This window comes from Canis lupus, chromosome 15 (genome assembly GCF_003254725.2).
Source record: "Canis lupus dingo isolate Sandy chromosome 15, ASM325472v2, whole genome shotgun sequence".
Classification (NCBI taxonomy): Eukaryota; Metazoa; Chordata; class Mammalia; order Carnivora; family Canidae; genus Canis; species Canis lupus.
In genome coordinates, this window is record NC_064257.1 from 50,342,191 (window position 1) to 50,355,053 (window position 12,863).

General features: G+C 34.7%; 1 protein-coding gene across 4 annotated transcripts in view; it reads right to left on the reverse strand.

Annotated features, from left to right (window-relative positions):
* Positions 1 to 12,863, reverse strand: part of FBXW7 (F-box and WD repeat domain containing 7) — a 233,559-nt gene that overhangs the window by 90,522 nt on the left and 130,174 nt on the right. For 3 of the 4 annotated variants that reach the window (XM_049094232.1, XM_025439039.3, XM_049094233.1), the window contains exon 2: positions 3,021 to 3,605. In XM_049094232.1, the coding sequence (XP_048950189.1) occupies positions 3,021 to 3,536 (516 nt within the window). In that variant the 5' untranslated portion in view covers positions 3,537 to 3,605. Of the gene's footprint in view, positions 1 to 3,020; positions 3,606 to 4,235; positions 4,286 to 12,863 lie in introns of all 4 variants that reach the window. The other variant, XM_035698870.2, reaches the window with a different exon arrangement.

Sequence of the window (12,863 nt, forward strand, 5' to 3'; positions counted from 1 at the left end):
ACACACACACACACACACACACAAACACCTATGCACATATATACATCTAATTCCTGCTGTCACTAGTACTCAGTCTACTCCTATGGCCTTGTATGTACAGCACAATAATATGCATTCATCACTCAAGAGACACTAGAAAAAAACTGACCTAAAATCGATACTTTGCTTTTTTTTTTAATTTATTTTATTTTATTTTATTTATTTATGATAGGCACACAGTGAGAGAGAGAGAGAGAGGCAGAGACATAGGCAGAGGGAGAAGCAGGCTCCATGCACCGGGAGCCCGACGTGGGATTCGATCCCGGGTCTCCAGGATTGCACCCTGGGCCAAAGGCAAGCGCTAAACCGCTGCGCCACCCAGGGATCCCTGTTACTTTGCTTTTACGGATGTAACTAAATAACTGTATAAGAAGACATATCTAAAAGTTCTATTTACAGTTTCATCTTAAAGGGTGGGGGGGAAGAATGATAAAGCATCTGTCAAATCTGTGTACTAGTAGTTTTCCTGCAGAATAATCTGATGACTTTTCCTTCTGGAAAAAGCTATGTTTTGTCTAGCTGGCTTTCTTGTTTTTAATTTAAAATATAGCACAACTTGCTGATAGCTTTGCATTTTTCAACAAGGCTTAGTTTTGATTAAACTTCTTTCTTAAATAAGCTAATACAACCAAATACTAAGCCCCATTCCCCAACCTGAACCTTCAGACAAAAGAGAGACATAAACCCCCTCTTTAGATGTAGTAACCTTGAGGGAGAGAGATCAAGAGATCAGGGAGATAGAAGCTGGCAGGATTGCATTATAAAAGTCCTTAGCCTTACCAAAAAGCAGGGCTGTAGCTATTAGAGGTAGAGCTTCTTCTTAGATCAAACCAACTAAATAAAATCTAAACTTGCAGACAGGCTAGGGAAATCAGGGATAAACATGTTTTAGAAGAGTTTAAAGTTTTACAACCTGAAGCAAAAATGATACAGCAATTCAAGTATTAAACCTAGCATCAAAATTATTCATTCTAGGTCAAGTTACATTAAAGAAGATGATGTTACATGTGTTTGTATATTATGGGCTAAACAGATGATTCACTTTTCAATTTAAAAATAAGCAAATAAGAGTAAGTGGATAAACCACATGAACATTATTTTAATTTTGAATAACTGAATTAAAATGTTCCATTCCAAAGAAATGTTTGACTTATAAGTCTACTCTACATGGATATTCATGATTTTTATCTAATTTTCAAATGATAAAGAACCAAAAAGCATGCAAACATAAAGATTTATGAATGTAGAAGGCTGAGGGGGAAGAAAAGGATAGAAGTTGTGCTACATACCTCATTCATTCTGAGTATAATTCTTTTTACTTTCTTTCCTCTTTAAATAGACTAGTATATAGCAACACTGCCTAAAATATTGATTAAAATAAATTCTAACTCCAGCAAAAAGTACATGATGTCTTACTGAATTTCCTGTAATTTCAATAGCACCAAAATACAAAGAAAATAAAATTCAACATAGAGAAGTCAGCACTTACTTGACTTAGGAGCTAGTCAACAAGACCAAGATATGTAAAGAAAACTCCTATTTCCAACTTTGATTATCATTTTCTGAGGTCTGTGTGTGTGCTCATATTCTTCACAACTTAAAAATGTTTCAATTATGTAATATTTTAAACATACTTTAAAAACCACACAGAAAAACACCTACAAACCATCCCCATCTCTGGAACCCAATTTCAATATTCAGCAACTCATGGCCAATCTATATCCTCTTTCCTTTTCTCCTTCAGGATTATTTTGAAGCAAAGCCCAGACACTGTATCATTTCATTTTGACTATCATTTGAAGGAGGGCTGGGGGCGAGGAATATACAGGAAAATTAGGGAGAGAAGTAACACTGCTGTTTTTTCTCTATAATGCCCACCTCTTGTCATAACCATAATTTTAAAGGATATAATAATATCCAAGAATATTTTGAGGAAAGAAGCCCACATGCCATCCCAAAGAACAAGCACTGGCAATTCCAAATTTACTGCAGCTGCCCAATCACTTCCTCCTTCTATTTCAGACACACTTCAATGTTCAGGACCTTCCTGCCTATCTAGTAGCAAAGATGATCCTAGGGAGCAGTGATATTCCAGTCCTTATTCTCTGATAGAGCCTCAAAGGACAATGTCCAGTGGAACTGTTTTTCTCAGCACTAGATTATCACCAAGTCCCAGAGTTGATAAGATTTCTCTGATTTAGACAAAAGTCTAATTGTCTACCTTTTAAAATAGGTCTAAGGCTAAGGGATGTCTGGGTAGCTCAGTCAGTTAAGCAACCAACTCTTGATTTCAGCTCAGGTCATGAGGTCAAGCCCCAGTGTCAGGCTCCATGCTGGGCGTGGAACCTGCTTAAGATTCTCTTTCTCCCTCTGTCCCTTCCCCCAACACCCTGCTGCTCATGTATGCACACACTCTCTCTCTAAAAATGAAAACAAAAACCATGCCTATGGCTAACTCCATGGGCTACTACTGGCCAAATGAATAAGGAGGCACATACAACAGACAGACAGAGCTGTCTCTTAGGAATGGGAAAGAAAATGAAAACTGCAAATAAGGGAAGTAGTGACAGAAACTTAACAATAATTTGTGCCTTGGAGTAACACCTGTAAATAAACAGCCTACCCCAACCACCTGCGTTTTTTAAATAAGAAAAGATTCTTTGCTACTTGATTTACATAAAACATGTTTCACTCCAATCCTCTCCACTGCACACAAACTACTAACCTCTGTCGTAGGGATAAAATTTGTTATCAATAATTTTTCATAGTAATAGGATTAATTACCTTCGATTTGTAATAAGATTGTCCTATTATCAGTATTTCTATTTCTAATACCTTCCATAAAACAAAACTTAGTTCATTTTATTATTACACATCTGAAGTTAATTTTGCAGCAGTAACAAAGACTGTGAGGAAAGTTTCATCACAATTCATATGAATAGGTAAATGTCTCAGGGGAACAGCAGACTAAATATACTCACTTTTGTTGTCTTTGTATAGAATGGGGAGGAGAGTTGGTGAATAGGCAGGTCCACGATACTAGTGGAGTTTGTGACACTGTTACTATGTGTATGGTCATCTTCCCTGCTACTGTCATCAGATTGATCAAAATCATCACTCTCCTGGTCCATTTCCTCTTCTTCTTCATCCTCCTCATCTTGTTCACCAGCATGTTCTTCATCTTCTTCTTGCTCTTCTTGGTTTCCTGAGGAGTCCTCATCTACCGAAATGAATCGATTATTGTTTTCTTCCAAATGTCCTTGCTGGGAATCATTTTGGTCTCCAGGTCTAGGTTCTGCTCCGACGACTTCACCATTCCTTGCAGTGTGCTCCTCCTCTTGTTGTCTGAGCTGTTGCTGCTGTTGCTGCTGCTGCTGTTCCTCCTCTACCACACGATTCATCTGTTCCTCATCTGCCTGGCTTGAGGAAGGGTTACCTCTCAGAGAGCCTCCAGTTCGTCGTCGTTTGCTGCCCACAGAGAGCAGTTCCTGATTCATTTCCAAAAGCCAGCTTGCTACTTCTTGGACCTTGGCTAGACTATCAGAAGATGCAAAGGATTTCACATTCTGTAGGGAAAAATGAGGGGGGGAAAAAAGGTTTGTACAATTTACATTATCTTTCATTTTTATGTTCTAGGTCTATATTCCACATTTTATTAAAGACTATAAAAAGTATTTGATGCTACTGAGACATTAGGTGTTCTTTAGGAATAAACAGGAAGTTTAAAATGTAGAAATTATGAGACTTTATAGATATACACAAAAATCACATGGTAAACATTATTTTAATATTTTAAAAAATAATTTTAAATTGAAGCTTCATAATTTAATTGCTTTCACCAATAAAACATAATTTAACCAATAAAATGATTTTCAATTATCAATCCATAAACTATCTTTTATAAAACTTCCAGAAAATGTTATGAAGTATATCATAAAAAACTATCCAGTGATCAGTTAAGTTTAGGAAATGCTCAGGTAAACCAAGATAAAAAGGCTTTTTTTACTTTAGGAATTTCCCAAACTTCTCTAATCATAGAACCTTGCCTTAAGACATGGTTTTCTGACAGGTACCAAGTATAATCATTATGGTTTTCATTTTTCACAACGAATATAAACAACAGGAGCACGAATAAACAAAAAAAAATCTTATTTTTATTTTTTTTAAAAAAGGAAAAAAAGTTCATAAGTTCATACCCTCTGACCCAGTAACTCCACTTCTGGCAATCTATCCTAAGGAAGTAATCCTAAAACAGAAAAAAAAATTATGCAAAGGATGCTCACTGCAGCTTTATCCACAAAAGCAAAAAATGAAAATAAACGTAAATAAAAATAACCAAAACCCAAATGTTCAAGACAAAGGAATCCATGAGATAGGATATTTATAGTGCAATCCCTAAACCAATGTGCATTTTTTTTTAAAAATGTGAGAACATGGATGTTTATATTATGCTAAGGGCAAAGCACAAGTAATTATATGATCATAGCATGATTTTTAAACTGCATAAAGACTAGAAGATAATATTTCAAAATATAAACTGCATTTAGGCAGCGGTATCATAAGTGCCTTAAACTTACTTTTTAATCATATTTTTCAAATGCTTTCTATCAAACACATCTGCTTTCATGTTTTATAGACTCTAAAATTTGATCTGATAGAATCTTTTTATAATGCTCAGTCTTAAATTTCATCCTTTGCAGATTATCTATATGGACATGTTTGAGGTTACATAAAATAATGCCAACACACCACCCACATTCATATAAAATTTTTAAAAATATCTTTAAGGTTTATGAGATCTAAGAAATATAATATCCATCTTTCTATCATGTCCTAAGAATAAGGACATTATATCACAATAGTCTTCAGATAAAACAGCCTTATCTACTTTTCAAACCCTTGCCACAAGAGGTAAATTCCCCAAAGGTCCATAGTTCTCATTGTAAGTTTTGAAATGGGGTCTGAAAGTCTGAAAAGTAGTTTTAAAATAGCAGTATTTCATTTTCTTTTCTATAATCTCCACTTTCCAGGAAAAAAAGGTGTAGTGTGTGTGGGGAAATTCTTTAATTCTAATTACCACTAGAAGTATAGAAAAAGAAAAGTTCCAACAACTGACCTATAAGACATTCCAACATTCTGAGTGAAAGAGTAACCAACAAAGATGACTAAAACAAGGAGAACTGGAAATAAGTGGTATCCCCGAAGTGTTGAAGTAAAGAAAGCATACCCAGGAGGAGAAAATATAAAATGACATCTGTTGATGATAGATCAAATAGTATGAAGAGAAAGAACTGACCACTGGATTTAGTAATGTGGAAGTCACTAGTAACAAGAGTTTTATTAATTGAAATCTGATTAAAGTAGATCTAAGAGACTAGGAAAACAGAATAGATATGATGGGTATGAACAAGTTAGGAGTATGCTGCAAAAAAAAAAAAAATGAAAGGGAGTCAGGGAAAACAGTCAAAAGAAGAAATTTTTTATTCTTTAAGATTCTGTAAGATTGGAGACTAGCAGTATATCTGTATGCTGTATGCTGACAAGAATGACCCACTACAAAACAAAAAATTGATAATGTAATCATGAAAGAGAAGAAATAGTGAAATTAAAAGGGAATGATGAGAATGAGTTCAAAATTGGAAGGACTAATTTTAGTTTAAAAAATGGATACTTCAATGATGGGAAAGAAGAGTGGTATTATAGGTACTTTAAATTTGTTTCTTTTTATCATAGTTCCCAAGGTGGAAACAGTTGGAAATAGATGGATTTTTATAAGTGGAGTCTTTGGAAATTCCCTACTCATTCCTTCAATTATTTTCCTTTTCTTTTTAAAATAGGAAGCAATGTTGCATCATCAGAGTGATCTTGGAAGAAAGAGGTGTTAGAAATTTGAAGAAAGGGATTTGAAATAGTCCTCTAGGGTGAGAGAAAGGAAACTTTCTTAGGTGCATGAGATTTTGATGATCAAATATATTCGATAAATCATGATATAATATATATTAAATGTGACTTTTAAAAGTCAAGTAGTTCTTCCTTACAACTCAGATAAGCACAATAACAAAATTTCTGAGGTAGAAAGCACATTTTAAAAGCACATTAAATATGTCTGTTGTTCTCTACAAAAAAAATAGAATAAACTACAGAAATTAAGATCTAAATCTTACTGGCTCATATATATAAAAGAAAAACTATGAAAACATCACAAAAAAGCAGGTTAAAAATAACGTTGAAAAACACTGACCTATGCAAAAGAACATATATAATATCCCAATGTATGTAAAGGTAAATCAACCATTCATAAGTTTCCTTCAAAGAATCAAAATTTTACTTTAGTAATCATATTTTAAAGTCTAGCTCTCCTAACATTAACAACATTCTTTTTTCACTTGGATGTTTATAGATTGAACAGCATGAAATCTGGGTCACTGCCTGGAATAATGCAGACCCCAAGCAAATTGCCCTTTGCATACCAATTTAACAGGCATATTTTAAGAGATTTAAACAGGTTAAACGACACAGTAAGAGCAATTTACAAGATTGTAAATTGAAAGAGCAAAGGTCATAAAACTAATTGCAGGAAGTTAACCCTGTGTGTCATAAAACTAATCATAAGGAATATGTGTAAAGTAAGGAGGAGACTATTGATAAGTAGCCTACCAACAAATAGAAAGTTTATGACTGGCATTTCTAAAATAGTACTAGTACTGGTCATCAGTGAACATTTCTGTTACTAATTATAAATAATAAAAATTCATATCACTATATTGTGTAACTTTAGTTATTGGGAGGAACAGAGAAGTATCTTTATTTTAAGCCGATAAAGTTAATTGACTCATATTTACAAGCATGGCATATAAATAGCTTTCAAAATAATATAGATTCTTACAGATAGAGTTGGTCAAAAATGGTAAATCCAAGTAGAAGAATCAGATTTAAAACACAGTCAATATAAAATATACAATGACAAAGCAAAAAGTCAGATTCTAAGAATCTGAGAATATTTGAAGAGGCTGAAAATATCTGACAGACTTACATAAAAATTTGTCGAAGTAGTATATATATTGGATTGATTTCTTTGACCTACTTTGGGAATGGAAAGTGAACGAAAATTTCATTTTCTCTTGGTATTCATAAACTCAAATTTAAACTAAAGAACCCAGTATTTTTATGAAATTAGTTCTAATAACGATCTATTAAGTAAGCTAATGACCTAATTAAAATGATAAACATTTATCCTATAAATAATAGGAAATCAGAATCAACTAAATAATCTATAAGGGGAGGAACCTTTTTAAAATAGTTTATGAAGCCCCACATTAAACAAAAGGACCTAAAACTTGAAACTGTCATATAGGAAAAGTTAATAAAATGTTAACCCAAAATACTGGATTTTCCTTTTTAAGATTTTATTTATTAATTTGAGAACGCATGCGTGAGTGTGGGTAAGCAGGGTGAGAGGCAGATACTGCCTTTTCCAAAATCAGAATCACTACAATGCTCAAAGATTGTTACTATAAAACAATATTTATTGAATACGCAATATGTTTCAGGCACATTTTAATTTTCTAGAAGCTAATGTTTAGAAATGTTTCTTTACAAGTTTTAATTAACGACTTTTAACCTGACCAGAACCCACTGTAAAATCAGATTTTAATTATAAATAACTTTGTGTGTATGTATATAAACAAACCTAAAACAATGGTTTAGAGAGAGGGAATTATGAAATATTTCAGGTACCTAAAAAATCTCTGTAAATCACCACCCTTAACTACAGTCCATTCTCACTATTCGTAGTAACTGAGTTCCATAAAGTTATCACAAATACTGAACAACTGTCCTTAGGGGAAACACAGGGTTAACTTCCTGCAAGCTTTGGTCACAACATTTTGGTCAACCGATCAAAATCTCTTCATGTGTCTATTTCTACTTAAAGACATATACTTAATATATATTGTTAATTTATTACTAACATAGAACTCACAGTCAACAGCACTATATAAACCCATCCCTGAACAAGGGTTATAACACCTATATGCTCTCCATAAGAGCACATCACAACACTAGACAGCACCTTACCACTATACTTAGAAGCCATTTTAAATAGCCAAATAAATCACCAATGGAAAGCTTTTAGTGAAAAATATTTCACTACATAGACCATAAAAAGGATATGAGAGCTGAAACAAAAAGGCACAGCATCACTTTGTTTGACCTCAGATGGCAATGTGCATGCTCATTCACAAATGACTGTGAAAGCATCATGAATATTGATTTTTGGGGTCACAAATAAACTGTAGTGAGGAGGCAAATTCACAAACACAAAATCTACAAATAATGAGAGTGGACTGTTTATTTTATCTAAATCCTCTAGACAGAGCACTACTTGTAATGCAAGATTCACACAGTATTGTGAGGTATCAACAAAGAATCCACACCACTACCTATTGGCTGCTTCTGGAAATATAACAAAGGATATGTGATCAAAGAAATTGAAAGCTCTAATAGATATTCATCACTAAATGTTTCAAAAAAAATCAGAAGTTTAGATAGCTCACACATTAAATAAAGTTATACTTTATTTTTTTTTTTTAAAGTTATACTTTAAATAAAGTAACCACTAGAAAGAAAAGAGAAGAGAAAGGCATCACTTTTCCCTTTGTAAATGAGAACAGGATTCTTCTTGCCGTGTCTTTCATTATAGTGACAGTTCTGAATCTCAGGATGCAAAAGAAGAGAGTTCTATAGTCAGCGCCATACAGGATGAAGAAGTATTATGATAATTTTGCTCTTCAAAAAATTCAGAAATAAGGTTACTGTGATGGAAGAGAATCACTCTAGAACTTTACTCAAGTCCTAGAAAATATTGGGTAACTTTTATTAGTTATTATACCTTGTTGATTTAGTGGCACTTCAGACCTAACTTCAATGCTTTTTTCCAAGCTAGCTTCTCAGAAATCTTTTAACTAGTTTCTCATGAACCCTGCTTTTCAAAAGATCTTTGATTATTCAAAACCATTTGAACTTATTTTAGGATGCTTAAAGGAATCAATGTGGACAAGTACACATATTAAACAAATTGAGCTCTAAAAGCCTGTTTCAGAGTGAATTAGAGCTGTTTCCATAGCAAACACCGACCTCGAAATTACCTGAAATCTAAGTAACTGGGAAACACTAGTTACACTAATAAAACAAGAGGTGACTTAAGCAAATGGCCAAAGCCTCCAAATGACTGTGAAATTTTTAGAATTTTTAGAATTACATGGCAGGATATGATCCATTAGATATGAGCTACAAAGTCATTTAAGAAGCTGTAAGACATAGACGGCAGGAAAATCAAATTGTATTGAAGGATAACTCAAAGCTTAGAATCACCTTCTGCAAGCGGTGATTTTTCTTTCTCTCTCTCTCACTCATTCCCTCTCTCTCAAATAAATAAATAATCTTTAAAAAAAAAAACTGGTTGCTAATTTCCATTGGATCTTTTACCATTTCTGTAGCTTTTTACATTATTTAACAAGCACTCCCTCTTCTTTACAACTCTCTTGTCCCTCAGTTTCCCTTGTTAGCATCTTTTTCTTGTTATCATTCCTCAAGCAGTACTGTTGTTCTCTGTTGCTAGCTCCTTCCTTCTCTGCAGCTTCTTTGAAACCTAGGGTTTAACTATCATAGAAACTAATGACAACCAATTCTATGATCTCCAAACTCCTCTATTCAGCCTACTAATTTTACCAAATTGTCTCACAATCACCCAAAATCCATTATCCTAAAATCCAAACTCGTTTACACACACACACACACACACACACACACACACACACACACGTTCTTAGATTCTCCTACTATTTTCTTTATTCTCAGTGAATGGAATCATATTCTAGCCAATTGCACAGTTAAGAAACCTGGTGGCTCTTCCTCTTCCTCCTACTATCCCTTCCCTCAACAATTCAGTCCTAGGGACGCCTGGGTGCCTCAGCAGTTGAGGGTCTGCTTTTGGCTCAGGGTGTGATTCTAGAGTCCCGGGATGGAGTCCCACATGGGGTTCCCCACAGAGAGCCTGCTTCTCCCTCTGCCTGTGTCTCTGCCTCTCTCTCTCTCTCTCTCTCTCTGTGTGTATGTCTCTCATGCATAAATAAATAAAATCTTTAAAACAACAACAACAAACCAATTCAGTCCTAAAGCCATTTGGTGGAGCCAAGCAAGTAAGGTACATATGTAGTGGGCAGGGTGGCAGTCCAGCACAGGGGGATCAATTTAAGCAGAGTGAGGAGAGCCTACTTGTATGTGGAGAATGGCAGAGAAAAGAAAGTGGACCAGTACTGGTGTCAAAGGCTGAATAAAAGGATGAAGAGTGATCCAAGATTGGAAAAGCCCAGCGGGTCAAAGGTAGAGCAGAATGAGAACATCTGTTTAGGTGAGGGTATCAAATGTGAACAGGGCAAGAAAGGTGTCCACAGGGCAGGATGGTACCAAAGTCCAAATGGGTTAAGGAGGGTCCAGTGGCCACAATGGTGCCCTGCTCAGATATCCCTTCAATAGATCCTGCTACCTCATCTTGGAATCCATTGCAACACTCACACCTGGCCATAATACCTCTATGCTTCTCCCAGCAAATGACTGAGCATGGTGGGAATGCTCCAACAACCAATTCTGATGGGGACTACCTGCCCCTCATATCTTGGCTTGCTATCTGTTTCTCTGGAGACCTGCATTGACATAGATGTACTGGTATAAAAAAACTCCTGGGAAAAAATTAAAAAGTGTGGAAGATACTAAAAAATGGCTAACTTCATTAAACAAAGGTTATTTCACTCCAGAATGTTGAAGAATGTTTTCTACTACACAAAGAAATCCAGTGGCTCAGCAGAAGAAAAGTTCTCAACACGAGTCCTTTTAAGACAACAGAAGGCTAGATTTTGTTGAATACTTTGAAGATGAAGAATAGCTGCAGAAACTAGCCAATGTAGCACTTCCTCTTCAATCTCTGTAAGATATGAAGAAAATACTTTGACTTTAAGGGACAAGTTTCTTGAATTTAAACGGAAAATGCACCTTTGGAAAACACCATATTACAAAAAGAGATTGTGAAACACTTCCACTGCTGCTTAGGCTTAACTAAAGAAGGATATCATCAAGTCTCAAGTCCTATTGGAAACCACCTGGAGAAGCTACAGAACAAAAGTGAACTGATTTTCTTCCTGTTCAAAATAAATGATCACTGGGCAGAACTCTTTTTCTGAATCTTTTGATTGTGAGAATTTGCCTTGAGAAAAAGAAAGAGCTGCAGTCATATACAGCATGATTTTACTGATCTGCCCAGACCAGTACTGGGTTTCTACGAAGAAAAGAATATCCTGCTATTCATCAGAAACCAATGAACGTTATGCTGCAGTTCTCAACTTCTCACACATTCAAAAAACGTTTTTCTTATTAATGAACATCAAGAGTAAGCTAAGAAACAGTCTCATTTCAGCTGAAAAGGAAATTTGTGTCTGCTTATCTCGTGTTTGACCCTCAATTGACATTTGTGATACATAAAACAAGTACATGAGGTAAATACAATTTTTATATTAATGAAGTAATAATTTTTGGCTTTCAAAAAACCACATTTTATGTATACATGAGCCTAATGAAAGAAGTACTATTTTTTTTTAAGATTTTATTTATTCATGAGAGAGAGAGAGAGAGAGAGGTACAGACACAGGCAGAGGGAGAAGCAGGCTTCATGCAGGGAGCCCAACGTGGGACTCGATCCCAGGTCTCTAGGATCACGCCCTGGGCTGAAGGCGGCGCTGAACTGCTGAGCAACCCGGGCTGCCCAAGAAGTACTTTTCTAACTGGTAGGACTACATTCAAATGTGATATCACTAAGAAATTATTTTTTCTAAGTCTTGTGTAAAAGATTGTCTAGGCAATATTTTTATTCATATTGCTTTAGTTTATGGTTTTAGAAGCTTTACTATTCAACACTGTCAAAAAATTTCATGTTGTAAATAATATTAAAATCAATTTACAACCCTTATTTAAATTAAATCTGCTGAGCCTACATTAAGAATAATTAAGTCCCATTTTTGGTTTAAGGTAGTTATGTGAAATTTATCACATTTTATAGGAGTTTGCAAAATTTATGCAAAGATAAAAGCGATTTATCCCAAGGAAAGTAAGCTAAGCTTAATTACCAGGGGGTTGTATTTTCCCCCAAGAAAAGTTAGCTAAAATATCATTTTTTAGCTGCAAATATGAAGAGAAAACTACTTTTGCACATACCATATCTCATGGATCTCATACAGAAGTTCGGATAAGGCCTGCCTATTTGAATAAGGTTAAAAAAAAAAAAACAGAGCAGTAAAGGAAAAAAAAAAAATAGAATCTCCTCTACCTGTTCTACTAACTTATATTAGGACAGATACAGTTTGTGGAAAAAGGAACCCACAAAAAAAAGAGGACTAATGGATTAGCCAATATAAACAGATCCACAGAAAAAGAACATTCTCTGCTCAAAAGAATACTACAATCACCAATAAAAGTAATATATCTACAACTTACTGATCAAGCTGAGGTACTGTGTGCAGGAAATACAATTTTTATGTGAATCCCAAGATAAGATGATTTTAAGTGTTTCCTCAATGTAAAAAGATTGAGAAAGGCTGAAGTGAATAATGAGATGAATTGATATTATGTTTACCTAATAAGAAGTAATGAGAGTAACACAGTATCATTTCTTTGAAATTCTTGCCAATGACGCATAACCTGAATCCACTAATGAGGATGCACTAGAAAAACCCAAATTAAGGGTCCTTGTTCAAAATGCCTGCAGTATAATCTTC